The sequence below is a fragment of the Phytophthora sojae genome (assembly GCF_000149755.1).
Source record: "Phytophthora sojae unplaced genomic scaffold PHYSOscaffold_3, whole genome shotgun sequence".
NCBI lineage: Eukaryota > Oomycota > Peronosporomycetes > Peronosporales > Peronosporaceae > Phytophthora > Phytophthora sojae.
In genome coordinates, this window is record NW_009258117.1 from 7132971 (window position 1) to 7149572 (window position 16602).

Below are 16602 nucleotides of genomic sequence, written 5' to 3' on the forward strand. Positions count from 1 at the left end.
GAGCCGAACTCGGCCACGCGGCCCGCATCCATCACCGCGATCTTGTCGCAGTGCATGATGGTGTTGATGCGGTGCGCGATGATGAGCACCGTCTTGGCCTGGAACGTGTCCTGGATAGTCGACTGGATGAGCGCGTCCGTGGCCGTGTCGACGTTGGCCGTGGCCTCGTCCAGCACATGTCCTTGAGCAGCGCGCGGCCGATGCAGATCAGCTGGCACTGGCCCACCGACAGGTTGTCTCCGCCCTCGGCCACCTCGAAGTCGAGGCCCGCGCCCCAGCGACGCAGACTCTCGGCCATGTGCACCTGCTGCAGCACGCGCCAGATGCGCTCGTCCGCGTACTCGTGGAACGGGTCCAGGTTCTCTCGCAGCGGGCCGCTGAACAGCACGGGGTCCTGCGGGATGATGGCCAGGCTGCGGCGCAGCTCGCGCAGGTTCACGCTCGAGATGTCCACGTCGTCGATGAGCACGGGGCCGCTGTCGAAGTCGCAGATGCGGAAGAGCGCGACCATGAGCGAGGACTTGCCGGCGCCCGTGCGTCCGCAGATGCCGACCTTCTCTCCGGCGGCGACGTCCATGTCGACGCCCTTGAGCACGAGCGGGAGTTCGGGTCGGTATCGGAGGCACAGGCCGTCAAACCGAATCGTGCCACGCGACGGCCACGACAGAGTTGCCTTCTCATCTGCTCGGTGATCATTGGATGTCAGTTCACGGATGGTTTTGCCGGTAGAATCCTCGTTTTCGATCGTACGGAAGTGTAGGACTGGTCATGGCGTTATCGGTGCGGTCAACCGAGCGCATGACCCACTGCACCATTGAGGTCAACATCAGGGAGTACGTGAGCGAGAGCCCTGAGGTCAGCGAGCCGACCGACCCGGCGGTAGCAACGAGATAAAGCGTGGCGACGAAGATAATGAGCACCGACAGCAAGTCCAGCCGCGTTGCCAGCCAGCGACTCGCAGCCCAGTAGGTGAAGTAGAGATTGGAGTTGGCGTCGACCACACGCCGATTCTGCTCGATGAAGCTGTCCTCCATGCGGAAGGCTCGAATGGTAGACAGACCCGATAAGGTTTCGCTGAAGAGGTTGTACACGGGCGTCCGCGTCACCCCCTCGAGCCGCTTGATCTCGCTGGAAGACTTCTTGAAGTATTGGCCGATGTAGAGGAAGATGAAGAAGATCGGGATGTACGTCAACGCGATCCAGTACCAAGCAAAGGCCGACACTGCAAGCGCACCAAAAGCCAAAGACACATTCTGGAGCAGCAACTGGTACCTGCGGCAGCATCGTGTCCATTTGGTCCAAGTCATTCGAGAAGCGGTTTAAGATCTGCCCCATGGGCGTCACGTCAAAGTACCTCGTCACCGGAGCTCGCAACACCCGTCGGAACAGCTCGTCGTGCATATTCTGCGACGAGAGAACGCATGACTCGATGATCATCAGCGCACGACCGAAGGACAGCACCGTGCAAAGGACGAGGAAGCCGAGATACCACATGCCGAAGGTTGTTCCCGAGTACGACGGATCCACACCCCGGCGCGGCATGTTGCGAGCCCAATGACCCGGCCACCAATCGACAATAGTACGAGCAGCTTGGCCGGCGAGATAGGCAGCAATGATGACGGCCATGACAACCAACCCATTAAATCCGGTCTCATTGAAGTAGGTCTTGTACACGTGCCCACCAACTTTGCCTTTCACACGATCCTCAGCTCGGATTAGCCGTCCCGACGACTTATGTGTCTCTCCTTCCGCCGTCTCACCCTTCACTTCACCTTCACCGGTAGCTTCGTTGGATTGATCATCCGCCGACGCGTGCGCCTTGGTAGTTGAATCTGGCCCGGCAGTAACTTCAGTGTCGTTGCCATCACTACTAACGTTGACAAGGTCCATCGTCAACTGCGGGAACTGGACTAAAACTTCTTCATACGATCCCTGCGATGCGATTGCCCCGTCTTACATAACCACGACGTAGTCCGCGTGTGGTAGTAAGTCGTAGTGGCTATTCAAAACCAACAACCGCGTCTGGCCCGCTGCCAAACCAACGATGCACTTGTCGAAAATCGCATGAGCCACATGCGGGTCAACTGCACTCAGCGGATCATCCAGAACCAACACGTCCGTCCCAGAACGATACATCGCGCGCGCGATCGCCACGCGAGCCTTCTGGCCTCCACTCAGATTGATGCCACGCTCACCGATCTCCGTTGCGTCTCCGTTGGGAAGAGCTCTCAGATCCATGGCCAATTGCGACGCATCCAGCACTTGTGCGTAGCGCTCCTCGTTGTACTCCTGCTCGAAGAGGATGTTGTCACGCAGTGTAGCGTTGCGGATCCAGGTGTCTTGGCTGACGTTAGCTACGCGTCCACCGACTTGAAGAACGCCTGACGTCCGCGGCATTTCTCCGAGAATGGCGTTCACGAGACTAGACTTACCCGATCCAACCTTGCCAACGATCATCACTAGCGAGCCACTTTCGATGTGGACGTTGATGTTGTTTAGCTCGAAGCCGCCATTACCGGCACTCCGGTCGTCGGGGCTGTCACTGGTTGTTGAAACAGCCTTCCCTTGATATTCGTCCGCAATCTCGTCGTCTTCAGCTGGTGTTACCACAACGATATCGCCACCGGTCATGTTCGCTGGCCATTCAAAGGTTCCGTCTTGGATGCAGATGTATCCACGACGGACTGCAGCGCGTTCTTCTGCATCATCGGCTGAAAGAAGCGGTGCCTTATTCATCGGCGCTGTCTCTCTTCTCAGTTGAAGCTGTGAGCAAAGTTGACTTCGAGGGAACCTCACCGCTGGCAAGGAACGCATCGATGCGGCTGTAAGCGATCTTGGCTTTCGACAGACCGGCGACAGCTTGCGGCAGTTGGCTGAGCGGAGCTCGAATGATATTGACCATGGCCACAAGCGTGAACGCCTCCACCACCGTGATCGTGTGCCGAATCAACACGTACACGCCCAGTGTAGCGCCCGAAAGGAAGGTCGGCGTGATGAACAGCATGACCGTGTTGATCACCTGGTACGAGTGGAACTTGCGCAGCAGACCCACTTCTCGGACTCGGAGCTTCTCCACGTGCTGGGCCAGCGAGTCTTCCCACGCATAGAATTTCATGACGCGGATGCCCTGCAGCGCCTCGGACGTCACCTTCACGCGTTCATCAATGACTCGCAGCAAGTGCCTTTGAAGCTCAGCAATGCGGTCTCCTTGTTGAACGGAAATGACCATAACGGCGGTAAGCACGACCGCACCTGCAAGCGCGGCGTAGAAGTCGAAGAGGAAGCCGATCAACACGCGATCAACACGCACGATACAACGAACGCCAGAGGTCCCATAACGAGCCACGGCCTGCACCATGGCAGTGAAGACACGCTCCGTGTCCACGCTCATGAGAGTCAAAATCTCGCCGGTCGTGTCGGGCTGCACTGGACAACTTCAGCGCGTTGTCGTATACGAGCGACATTGTGAGCGTGCGCATGTTGGACCCAATGCGCGAGTCGACGAAGAAGAGGTAGTTCAGCACGCACACAGCCACGAACGAACTGCCCGTCATCATCACCATGAGCCAGTAGCCGCTCTCAATGTGAAACACGTTCTCCTCCCCATTCAGGAACTCGAGCAGAGCCCTCGTCACGTACGTTTGAAGTCCAAGCGCCAGCACGTACACGACGCACCCAGCAAGCACAACAGCGAGGTCCGCCTTGAACACCTTCACGTACGCCATAAAGACCGGGGACAAGCCAAACATGTATCGACGGTGCGGCTCGTACATTTGACGGAAGCGCTTCTCCAGAGACTCGGACTCATCACTAGGACACACGGGCCACATGTCCTCGATCTCGAGCACACGGCGAGAGCCCAGCGAAATCATGGGCTGGATCCATTGAGCGAAGACGACCGACGGTAGCGAAGCCTTGGCTAGGGGATTCGGTAGCTGACTGAAAGGGGTGGCCGATGGTTTTGCTGAGTCATGGGCATCGGGTGCCTCGACGTAGTGGGCCTGGTTCATGGCAGTAGCTCGGGGAGGAACCTCCTTGGGGTCAGCGACCTGTTGACGAGTGCTTGTTGTGAAACGAAAATTCGGAACTGAGTGGTCTGCTCTGTCAAATGAGAGGGGACCACAGACACACCGTGTGCAGGCTGTTGGGCAGCATGAGTAGCCTGTCTCGCAGCATTTGATGAGATGAACACAGGTTATCACTTGAAACGATTATAATGCGCCCTACCTTTGCACTCCGTTCATCAATTCCTCGGTCATCCTATCGATGTGTTGACGATCATGTCATGGATGAGGCATCTGCGCGGTCACTTGGTAAGTAGCACGACAGAGCATTGCGTCTACACAGAGGCAATGAAAGCGTATGAAGCTCAAGAAGTTTGACTTCTTTGCCATATATAGCTTGTGTAGCCGCGCTATTATCAGCACTCTCAAGCACATCGCTACTCTTCACAACGCACTGACAAGTTTTTCACCAGCATCTTACGCCGTGCCCGATCGCTTGGCCAACGCAGCGGAACACCGACTGCGGCCTCGCTAGCAGCTCCAAAGGAGAGCCGAACTCGGCCACGCGGCCCGCATCCATCACCGCGATCTTGTCGCAGTGCATGATGGTGTTGATGCGGTGCGCGATGATGAGCACCGTCTTGGCCTGGAACGTGTCCTGGATGGTCGACTGGATGAGCGCGTCCGTGGCCGTGTCGACGTTGGCCGTGGCCTCGTCCAGCACAACGACCTTGCTGTCCTTGAGCAGCGCGCGGCCGATGCAGATCAGCTGACGCTGGCCCACCGACAGGTTGTCTCCGCCCTCGGCCACCTCGAAGTCGAGGCCCGCGCCCCAGCGACGCAGACTCTCGGCCATGTGCACCTGCTGCAGCACGCGCCAGATGCGCTCGTCCGCGTACTCGTGGAACGGGTCCAGGTTCTCTCGCAGCGGGCCGCTGAACAGCACGGGGTCCTGCGGGATGATGGCCAGGCTGCGGCGCAGCTCGCGCAGGTTCACGCTCGAGATGTCCACGTCGTCGATGAGCACGCGACCGCTGTCGAAGTCGCAGATGCGGAAGAGCGCGACTATGAGCGAGGACTTGCCGGCGCCCGTGCGTCCGCAGATGCCGACCTTCTCTCCGGCGGCGACGTCCATGTCGACGCCCTTGAGCACGAGCGGGAGTTCCGGTCGGTATCGGAGGCACAGGCCTTCAAAGCGAATCGCACCCTGTGACGGCCACGGTGAACCCTCTGCGTTGGAGCTCGAGCCGGCCAGGTCAGAGACCGTTTCACCATCGTTGGCCTCAGTTTCAATGTCTCGGAAGTGTAGCAAACGCTCGACGCTCGTCATGGCGTTGTCAGTACGGTCAACAGACCGCATGACCCATTGGACGACTGACGTGAGCATCAGCGAGTATGTTAGCGAAATTCCTGACGTGAGATCGCCCACTTTGCCTCGGGCCGACACCAGATACGTGGTGACTGAAAAAATGATCACCACTGATAGCAGATCGAGACGACAAGCGAGCCAGCGGCCCGCGCCCCAGTAGCTCAAGAAGACACTGCCGTTCCGGTCCACAACCTGCCGATTGCGAGCCGAGAACGCGCGCTCCATCTTGAAGGCCCGAATCGTGGCCAGACCCGACAGCGTTTCGCTGAATAAGTTGTAAACAGGCGTCCGAGTGATACCTTCGAGCCGCTTGAGCGACTTCTTGAAGTGATCCCCCATGAACTCGAAGACGACGACGAGAGGAATGTACAGAACAGCGATCCAGTAGGACGCGAAGGCTGACACAACCAGAGTGCCCACCACCATCGACACATTCTGGAACAGGAGCTGGTATTCTTCAGGGAGGACGGCGTCCATTTGGTCCAGATCGTTGGAGAAACGGTTGAGGATTCGGCCAACTGGAGTCACATCGAAATATCGAGTCACCGGGGCCGCCAACACGCGGCGAAATAGTTGGTCGTGCAGGCGCTGCGACGTACGCATGCACGAAGCGATCAGAGTGAGCGCGCGCGCCATTGTCAGGACCGAACAAAGCACAATCAGCCCTAAGTACCACATGCCGAATGTGGTTCCAGAGTAAGACGGATCGACGCCGAAGCGAGTCATGTTTCGTGCCCAGTGGCCGGGCCACCAGTCGACGACGGTTCGTACAGCTTGGCTCACGCAGTACGCCAAGCTGAGCACGAGTGCAACGAGAATTCCATTGAATCCAGACTCGTCGAAGTACGTCTTGTACACGTGGCCTCCTACAGACCCTCGAACTCGATCTTCATCGTGAATTAATCGTCCGGCGGGCTCGAATTCACTCGCTTCAGTCACGCTTTCGATTTCCTCCTCACTTGTGAGCTCGTCGGCACTTACAGACACGGCTTCCAGAGTATCAGCGGCTTCAAGAAACCCACCAGACTCACCGACACCAGCCGAGTTCAACTGTGCATCAAGACTCGGGAAAGCCTCCAGCACGTCTGAATACGATCCTTGCGATGCGATCAAACCGTCTTGCATAACCACGACGTAGTCGGCGTGTGGTAGCAAGTCGTAGTGGCTATTCAAAACCAGCAACCGCGTCTGGCCCGCTGCCAAACCAACGATGCACTTGTCGAAAATCGCATGAGCCACATGCGGGTCAACTCACTCAGCGGATCATCCAGAACCAACACGTCCGTCCCAGAACGATACATCGCGCGCGCGATCGCCACGCGAGCCTTCTGGCCTCCACTCAGATTGATGCCACGCTCACCGATCTCCGTTGCGTCTCCGTTGGGTAGCGCCCGCAGATCCATGGCCAATTGCGACGCATCCAGCACTTGTGCGTAGCGCTCCTCGTTGTACTCTTGCTCGAAGAGGATGTTGTCGCGGAGAGTAGCGTTGCGGATCCAGGTGTCTTGACTGACATAGGCCACTCGCCCACCGACTTCCAGGACGCCGGAAGTTCGCGGCATTTCTCCGAGGATGGCGTTCACGAGACTCGATTTGCCCGATCCCACCTTACCAACGAACATTACTAGTGAACCGCGCTCAATCTCCAAGTTGACGCCTTCGAGCCTAAAGCCTAGCGAGTCGCTTGGGCTGCTTGGTTGTTGTGGATCTTGAACGCCCAAGATTTCGATTGCCTTGTCCACTTCATCGTCATGTGCGTCGTCCATCGATGGGGTAACCACAACAACGCTTTCCACAGGCGAAGCACCCGGCCAGCGGAAGCTAGCGTCGCGAATCGAGATAACCCCGCTACCGACAGCTCGATCGACACCGCAGGGCTGTGACGAAGGCGCCGGAATGAGGTATTGGGCCGCAATTTCATCTGCTCCGAGGTACTGATCAATACGCGCGAACGAGATCTTGGCCTTGGAGTATCCCCCGATCGCTTGGGGCAGTTGGTTCAGAGCCGTACGACAAATGTTGACCATTGCAATGAGCGTGAAAGCTTGGATGACCGTGACATAGTTCCGAATGAGCATGTACAAGCCCATCGTCACTCCTGAGAGGTACGTCGGCGTGAGGAACAACATGACCGTGTTGACCACCTGGAACGAGTGGAATTTGCGCAGGAAGCCCACCTCTCGAGCGCGTAGTTTCTCCACGCGCTGGGCCAACGGTTCTTCCCACGCGTAGTATTTCATGACCCGGATGCCCTGAAGAGCTTCCGACGTGACCTTGACCCTCTTCTCAATGACTTCCAGCAGCCTCCGCTGTAAGTGCGCAATACGATCTCCCTGCTTGACTGTGATCCACATTACCACAACCAGCACCACCGCACCCGCCAACGCCGAGTACGCGTCCAGTAGCACTCCAATCATCACAATTGATACGACAAAAGCCAGTGGGCCCATAACGTGCCACGGACTCTGTAGCGTAGCAGTGAAGACTCGCTCGGCGTCCACACTCATGAGTGTGTACTCTTGTCTTGAAGCACTCGATAGGCGTAAGGCCTTGTCGAAGACGAGCGTCATCGTTAGCGACCGAATGTTGGCGCCGATCCTCGAAGTCGTGAAGAAAACGTAGTTGACGGTGCACACCGCGACGATCGAGCTGGCGGTCATCATCGCCGCCAGCCAGTAGCCGTTGGAGACTCCGAAGAGGTTCTCTCGGTCGTTCAGGAACTGGAGCAACGCTTGGGCCACGAAGGATTGCATGGCCAGCGCCACGTACAGGCAGGGATCCCGAAAAATAAATACGCCCGGAAATATATTTGTATTTTCGGAATCAATATTTATTGTAGGTATACCTCCTTGGTTTATCCGGTATTTATTCCAGCTTTAGATCAAAACTTCTAGATTTTATTTCTGCGGTTGAATATATCCTTCATGATTGAGAAGTTTTCCCCCCTAATTTTCATTGTGTTAACGCCATCAAATTTTCCCTTTATGCTAAAATGATGTTGTTCAGCAACCTTAACACGGATGTGGCGACCGTGGGCAGTGTTAGTAAGAACCCATGAAGGTGCAGCAATTTACTGAATAATTTACTGCGTCAGCACCGGGTCTTCAGATATTTATTTCTTCTCTTCTTGGTATACAAACAAATACGTATTTCGTTAACTTGAGAAAAATAGATATATATCGTATTTTCGGCATGCCTGCTCCGTTGTGTGTATTGTGCCTTTCGGTCATTTTGCCGAGTCCTACGTTGGACTTTGGAGGTCAGTTAATCTGAGGTTGGTGGTCTCTAAATCTGAGATGCAAATCTCGGACGAGTCCGATGAGTGGTCTCATGGAGTCTCTCCGTTCAATGGACTCCGGTTGGAGTCCAAGTCAAGCAATCTTTGTTTGGGGAAGCAAGCAATGCCGGAACCCGCGAAGGCGAATGGCGACGACTGGAGTGTTTAACGTATCGACTGCATCGTGTTTTCATAGGTTTATTCTGCGTTTGACATACACCGTATTAGAGTCAGCTCGTATGAAAGTCCTGCCACAAGACTTGGTAGGAGTCCTTCGTGAATGCCGTGAAAATGGGCGACATTCGGGCTTTCGGCTGTTTGTAGGACCTGCGCAAGTGCTTCCATCGGACTAGCAATTCTTGGTCCTAATTCCCTACGAGGGGCCTGCTAATCTGCTCCGATAACCTAGCCCCATCTTTGTAGGTAGCTGTTTTACACGTCCGATTTGCCAAAACAACTGAAAAGCACAATACAATCACGTCATAGCGAGTTAGCCCTATACGGTATCTGATTGGCCGAAGGGATCCACGCGCCAAGCTGTAAAGCTGTACATCAGCCCAATGAGCTGATGTACGAGCATTTATTCCGCGGTGGTCGACGTCGAAGTTCACGCAACGCATTTGTCGATTCACCTCTTCCCCACCTCACCAACTACATCACGACGCGATGGCAATGGCCCAGCACGTCGCGCGCGCCACGCAGACCTGGCAGCCGCAGAAGTACCTCAAGTTCCAGCGCCAGCGTCTGCGTCCGGCGCTAGAGCTGCTGGCCCGAGTGTCCGATCTACCCAGCTCCGATGCCTCAGTGGAGATCATCGACCTCGGCGCCGGAACGGGCAACATGGCCCCGTCCTTCCTGAAGCGATGGCCGAACGCCAACGTGACGTTCGTGGACTCGTCGGCGTCGATGCTCGAGGTCGCGCAGCGCGAGCACAAGGAGAACGAGGCGCTCGACACTCAACGCTTCGCCTACGTGCAGGGCGACTTCGAGACATATGAGCCTGAGCGACCCGTGGACCTCATCTTCTCCAACGCGGCCCTGCAGTGGGTGAACGCCAAGGAGCACGAGCAGATTCTGCCGCGACTGTACTCCTTCCTCAAGCCTGGAGGTGTGCTGGCCTTCCAGATCCCGGACACGCGGCTGCAGCCCAGCCATCAGCGCATGGTCGACGCGGCCGAAGAGCTGGGACTGAGTGCGCGCGTCGCTGGCGTGCGGTGGGTCACGTGCGAGAAGGACCCGAGCTTCTACTACGAGCTGTTCAAGGCTGTCGACGCCGGCGTGGGGCTCGACATGTGGGCCGCGGTGTACGCGCAGGTGCTCGAGGGCGACAACCCGGTGGCCGACTTCACAGGGTCCACAGCGTTGAGGCCGTACATGGAGGCGTTGGGGGAGCCCTCGACGGAGGCCTCGCAGTTCGAGCAAACGTACCGTGAGATGATCGCCGCCGCGTACCCGAAGCAGAGCGACGGCAACACGATCTTCAACCTCAAGCGCTTCTTCGTCATGGCCACCAAGCCGCTGTAGCCTACAGACTATGACGTGGGCGTGTAAACGAGTCGCTCTGATGAAACAGAGTGAAGTTTGGGTTGGCCTCACCAATGATGCGTGGATGCGGTACTCCACTCGCTGTTTATTGCGGGGGCATCCAAGAAGATACGTATAGATGCGTGGAAGCTGTAGACGACTTTTTCGTACAGTGTATGGTGATCGGGGCTTTAACATCGCAACGAAATCGTCGCCGGACAAATCTTGATTACCACGTGTCTGCAACCAAGCGAGGTTTCATTTGAACGCGTGACTCATACCAAAATGTACCTTAGAATGCTTTCGTCTCACAACCGATTTTGCGTCCTAAGGCGCAGATGAGTCTCCAACTTTCACATCACGACAAAAGTGATCTGGGCGAGTCCTTCGCGAGAATCTCCACACCTTCACCTCTACCCGAGCGCGACTTCCATCGAAACGATGAGCCTACTCCACAAACCGTCGAGGAAGTCAAGACTCTGCTCAAGCTCGTTGGCCCCGTCGTAAGCAGGTTGTTGAATGGGCAACTTTCGATAGTAAGCTCACCGACTCGTGCTCTACTTTGCTGCAGATGATCACGACGTTCTTGGAGTTTCTACCGGGCTTTATGTCGATCATCCTCGCCGGCAACATCGATTCGCCATTGTCGCAGCATTACATCGACGCCGCAACCTTCTCCATCATAGTACCGCAGTTGCATTGGGATGCCCTTTTTCAGGAATTAGACTAACATTGTTTCGCATTGCATGCAGTTGCTGAACATCACCTCGCTTTCAGTCGGATTGGGCCTCGCCTCGGCGTTGGATACGCTTTCTTCGCAAGCCTACGGGGCCAAACGCTTTGAGAAGATTGGCGTCTACTTCCAGACCGGAGTCGTGGTCCTCACTGTAATCCACGTGCCGATGCTCTTTATCAACTCCTTCACCGAGCCCATTCTGAAGGGGCTGGGCCAGGACGCCGAGGTCGCGCACTTGGCTGGACAATTCTCTCGCTGGATGCTGCCTGGTGTGCCGTGTCTTTTCCTCTACGAGCTCCTGCGCAAGGTGCTACAGACCCAACACATTATGACTCCACTCGTCACCATTGCAGCGATCGGGAACGTCGTCAATGTCGCTGCGGGGTACGGCCTGGCCTACCGGCTTCAATGGCATCGCTATGGGCCGGAGTCTGGGCAACTTTGTTCTGCCGCTGCTGCTGGTGCCGTATTTCATGTGGAGACCGCACCACTTGAGGCAGTGGTGGTGTCAACCCTGGGATCTCAAGGCTGCCATGGGCTACGTCGGCCTCTTCTTGCGCCTTGGAGTCCCAGGGATGCTCATGCTTGCGATGGATATGTGGGCGTTTGAGGCGCTCTCCATCCTCGCTGGCTTGTTACCGGACAGCGTTGTTGCTGTCGCGGCTCATTCCGTCCTGGTCAATGTCGATCTGCTCGTGTACACAACGTTTGCGGGTCTGTCCGTCGCTGCCAACATTCGAGTTGGAAATTGTCTTGGAGCTGACAAGCCGAAAACTGCCAAGTTGGCTCGCACCGTCGCGCTTACCATCACGTTGGCTCTGACGCTGTTCTTCACGGGGCTCATCTTCGGGCTAAGTGATTATATCCCGCTGCTTTTCCTCGACAAAGGCAAAAGTGCCGACCTGGCTTCTCATGTGATGGCGATCATTTCACCCCAGAAGATCGTGGATGGACTGAATGCTGTGACCCAAGGCGTGTTTCGAGGTGCGGGCAAGCAACGCGATGCTGCCATTGCCAACGCGGTGGCGTACTACATCTTCGGTGTTCCGTTCGGTGCACTGTTAGCTCTCCAGTGTGACCTCGGCGTCATAGGCCTATGGATTGGCATGACCTTGGGAAATTTCCTGGCCTTAAGCACGATGGCTGTGCTCATGAAGCGCTACTGGGATTGGGACTGCATAGCGGACGACGCGCGAGCTCGTACCAATCTCTAAGAGAGAATAAAGGGTAATTTCGGGAGCCAACAAACAAACGTTAACAACGCCTTTCACGATGAACCGAAAACCAAGCCCATTTCTCAGATTCACCAAACTCACTCCGACGTTGACTTCTTTGCAAGGCTCGCGAACACCGACTGCGGCCTCGCCAGCAACTCCGATGGAGAGCCGAACTCGGCCACGCGGCCCGCATCCATCACCGCGATCTTGTCGCAGTGCATGATGGTGTGGATACGGTGCGCGATGATGAGCACCGTCTTGGCCTGGAACGTGTCCTGGATGGTCGTCTGGATGAGCGCGTCCGTGGCCGTGTCGACGTTGGCCGTGGCCTCGTCCAGCACAACGACCTTGCTGTCCTTGAGCAGCGCGCGGCCGATGCAGATCAGCTGACGCTGGCCCACCGACAGGTTGTCTCCGCCCTCGGCCACCTCGAAGTCGAGGCCCGCGCCCCAGCGACGCAGACTCTCGGCCATGTGCACCTGCTGCAGCACGCGCCAGATGCGCTCGTCCGCGTACTCGTGGAACGGGTCCAGGTTCTCTCGCAGCGGGCCGCTGAACAGCACGGGGTCCTGCGGGATGATGGCCAGGCTGCGGCGCAGCTCGCGCAGGTTCACGCTCGAGATGTCCACGTCGTCGATGAGCACGCGACCGCTGTCGAAGTCGCAGATGCGGAAGAGCGCGACCATGAGCGAGGACTTGCCGGCGCCCGTGCGTCCGCAGATGCCGACTTTCTCTCCGGCGGCGACGTCCATGTCGACGCCCTTGAGCACGAGCGGGAGTTCCGGTCGGTATCGGAGGCACAGGCCTTCAAATCGAACTGCTCCTTGCGATGGCCACGAATGGGTCTCTGAACTATTCGAGTTGACAAGTTCAGCGACTCGCTTACCGCCATCTTCCTCGCGCTCGATCTCGCGGAAGAACAGCAGACGCTCAACACTAGTCGTGGCATTATCGACACGGTCCACGGAGCGCATGACCCACTGAATCACCGAGGTCAGCATCAGCGCGTACGTGAGCGAGAGGCCCGACGTCATCGAGCCGATTTCGCCACGCGTGGACACGAGATAAAGCGTGACAACAAAGATGATCACCACAGACATGAGATCCAACCGCGTCGCGAGCCACCGGCTAGCAGACCAGTACGTGAGGTACATGTTTGCGTTCGTATCCACGACTTGGCGGTTGCGCGCGGAGAACTGCTCCTCCATACGGAAGGCTCGGATGGTGGGCAGTCCCGACAGAGTTTCGCTGAACAAGTTGTACACGGGAGTTCGCGTGATGCCTTCGAGTCGCTTGAGCTCGCGCGAAGTCTTCTTGAAGTACTGGCCCGTCATAACGAAGAGTACCATGAGGGGGATGTACGACACTCCGATCCAGTAAGACGCAAAAGCGGAGACCACCAGCGAGCCGAGAGCCATCGACACATTCTGGAAGAAGAGCTGATACTCCAGAGGCAGTGTCGTGTCCATTTGATCCAAGTCGTTCGAGAACCGATTCAGGATCTGTCCGATCGGAGTCACGTCGAAGTAGCGCGTCACTGGAGCGCGCAGCACGCGTCGGAACAGTTCATCGTGCATGTGCTGAGATGACCGCATACAGCTCTCAATCATCGTGACTCCACGAATCAATGTGAGGATCGAGCAGAGCACGATGAGGCCGAGGTACCACATTCCGAAAGTCGTTCCGGAATACGCTGGGTCCACTCCGCGTCGATGCATGTTACGAGCCCAATGGCCGGGCCACCAGTCAACCACTGTTCGTGCGCCTTGACCGACGCCGTACAAGATACTGATCACTAGCACCACCACCCAGCCATTCACGCCAGTCTCGTCAAAGTATGCCTTGTAAACGTGCGATCCAACAGTACCCTTCACTCGGTCCTCAGCGCGAATCAAGCGTCCGGCCGAAGCGTTAGAGGCTGCGTCCTTCTTCTCTTCGCTTTCAGTCTGAACGGCCTCCACTTGTTCATGGACCTTGTCGTTAGCTGGTAGTGGGGCGTCGATTTCATCGTCGTCACGGTCTTCGGCCTGCACTGAGCTCTTGGTAGTGGTACTTTCCATCGCAAGATGCGGGAACTGTGCCAAAACCTTTCCGTACGAGTCATGGCCGACAATCGCACCGTCGCTCATAACGATGACCTTGTCAGCATAAGCGAGTAGATGGTAATGGCTATTAACCACCAACAATCGAGTCTGGCCGGCGGCCAAGCCAACGATGCACTTGTCGAAGATCGATCGAGCTACATGCGGGTCAACAGCGCTCAACGGATCGTCCAGAATCAACACATCCGTACTGGAACGATACATCGCACGAGCAATCGCCACTCGAGCCTTCTGGCCGCCACTCAAATTAATGCCACGCTCACCGATCTCCGTCGAGTCTCCGTTCGGTAGGGACTTCAGGTCCATCGCTAGTTGGGAAGCGTCCAGCACCTGCGCGTACCGCTCCGCGTCGTACGCCTCCTCGAACAGAATGTTATCACGCAGAGTGGCGTTGCGGATCCACGTGTCTTGGCTTACATAAGAGACTCGTCCGCCAATCTCAAGCACGCCGGACGTGCGCGACATCTCGCCGAGAAGCGCGTTCAGGAGGCTAGACTTTCCGGAACCAACCTTACCGACGATCATCACTAGTGAACCACGCTCAACCTCTAGGTTGACCCCTTCGAGCTTGAAGCCTGGACTGTCAGCGGTCACAGTTGGCATTTCTGGGCCCTGGCTTTCGCCTTCATGTGCCTCGGTAGCTGGCGTTACAACAACGACTTCAGCTTGTGAAGTCGTGGGCCACTCGAAGCTCGCATCACGAATTGAGATATACCCGCGGCCGATCGAGGCCCCAGAAACCATAATATTGTCGGCAAGCAGAGGAGATTTGTTCGTAGGCGTGGTCGTCCCTTCCTCGGCCAGAAGAAGTGGCCGAGCTGCAACTTCGTCGCTAGTGAGGAAGGCGTCCAAGCGTGCATACGAGATCTTGGCCTTGGAAATACCAGCGACTGCCTGGGGGAGCTGATTCAGCGCCGTTCTACAGATATTGACCATGGCCACGAGTGTGAAGGCCTCAACAACACTGATGGTGTGGTGAATGAGCACGTAGATGCCCAATGTCACGCCGGAGACGAAGCTCGGAGTGAGGAACAGCATCACCGTGTTGATCACCTGGTACATGTGAAACTTGCGGAGCAGGCCCACCTCCTTCACGCGGAGCTTCTCGACGCGCTGTGCCAGGGAGTCTTCCCACGCGTAAAACTTCATGACGCGAATGCCTTGTAGCGCTTCGGACGTCACCTTCACGCGCTCATCGATGACCTTGAGCAGCTTCTTCTGGAAGCCAGCAATGCGACGGCCCTGTCGGGCCGAGATGAGCATCACCACCACGAGCACGACCGCTGCGCCAAGGGCCGAGTAGAAGTCGAAGAGGATGCCAATGAGGACGGCCGAGATGATGAACGACAGCGGGCCCATGAACAGCCACGGGCCCTGGATCATCAGCAGGAACACGCGCTCCGTGTCCACGCTCATGAGCGTCAGCACTTCGCCCGTCGTGTAGTCCTGCCGTGCAGCGCTCGAGAGCTTCAGCGCCTTGTCAAAGATCAGCGACATGGTGAGCGAGCGCATGTTGGCCCCGATGCGCGAGGCCGAGAAGAAGACGTAGTTGAGAGCACACACGGCCACGAGCGAGCTGAGAGTCATCATGGCCATCAACCAGTAGCCGCTCGAGATGTGGAACAGATTCTCCTCATCGTTCAGGAACTGCAGGATGGCCTGGGCCACGTACGACTGCAAGGCCAGCGCGACCACGTACAGTACGCAGCTCATGAGCACGAACGCGAGCTCCACTTGGAATGTTCGGGCATACGCCGCGGCCAGCGGCGACACATTAAACAGGTGTCGCCGACTCGGGTCGTACACTTGACGGAAGCGCTGCTCCAGCGACGCACACGCGTCGCTCGTGCAAATTGGCCACACGTCCTCCTTCTCCAGCACGCGGCGAGCTCCGAGCGACACCATGGGCTGGATCCACTGGGCCATGATGATGGACGGCAGTGATGCCTTGGCCAGCGGATTGGGCTGCAGGCTGAACGGCTTCGACGCCTCCGGCAGCTTGGCCCGCGGCGTGGCCGGCGCCTCCGCGTAGCTCGAGTCCCTGTCGTCCATTGCTCCGCAAGTGACGAGGCCGCCGCAAATCGAGGAATGAACGGAATGCTCGATGATGGGGTCGGCTTGTCGAACGTGGCTGGCCGATGAGTGTCCTCTGGCGAAATGAGACCGTCCACGTTGAACTGTCTACGGGCCAGACAGGATCATGGGTGACGCGCGGGCATCGCGGTGACGGCATGATCAAAGCTCTTAGTCGAGCCATCGGGCCGCGTAGAAGACGAGAAATGGCACGGTCTAGGCGTTTGTTATGGGGGACGCTCTCTATTTGCTGTCGGCGGTCGTGGCCCGGGGTCCTCCATGCCTATTATCCTATTGCTC

General features: G+C 57.1%; 4 protein-coding genes across 4 annotated transcripts; 2 read left to right on the plus strand and 2 right to left on the minus strand.

The window, feature by feature from the left end:
• Window positions 1-5272: 5272 nt before the first annotated feature.
• On the minus strand, window positions 5273-8126 carry PHYSODRAFT_247392 (hypothetical protein; the record flags this gene model as incomplete). The annotated part of the gene is made up of 2 exons (XM_009525975.1): window positions 5273-6569; window positions 6629-8126. Coding segments are annotated over 2 exons (2795 nt in total), but the record flags the coding sequence as incomplete, so codon positions are not given.
• A 1196-nt stretch (window positions 8127-9322) lies between these two features.
• PHYSODRAFT_488426 (hypothetical protein) lies at window positions 9323-10174 on the plus strand (the record flags this gene model as incomplete). Its single annotated transcript, XM_009525976.1, has 1 exon — window positions 9323-10174. One exon carries the CDS (start codon window positions 9323-9325, stop codon window positions 10172-10174), a length of 852 nt encoding a protein of 283 aa, XP_009524271.1.
• A 338-nt stretch (window positions 10175-10512) lies between these two features.
• On the plus strand, window positions 10513-12124 carry PHYSODRAFT_329487 (hypothetical protein; the record flags this gene model as incomplete). Its single annotated transcript, XM_009525977.1, has 4 exons — window positions 10513-10677; window positions 10746-10859; window positions 10927-11217; window positions 11264-12124. The coding sequence occupies 4 exons, from the start codon at window positions 10513-10515 to the stop codon at window positions 12122-12124; spliced, it is 1431 nt and encodes a 476-aa protein (XP_009524272.1).
• A 98-nt stretch (window positions 12125-12222) lies between these two features.
• On the minus strand, window positions 12223-16281 carry PHYSODRAFT_493982 (hypothetical protein; the record flags this gene model as incomplete). The annotated part of the gene is made up of 2 exons (XM_009525978.1): window positions 12223-14060; window positions 14181-16281. The coding sequence occupies 2 exons, from the start codon at window positions 16279-16281 to the stop codon at window positions 12223-12225; spliced, it is 3939 nt and encodes a 1312-aa protein (XP_009524273.1).
• Window positions 16282-16602: the final 321 nt, after the last annotated feature.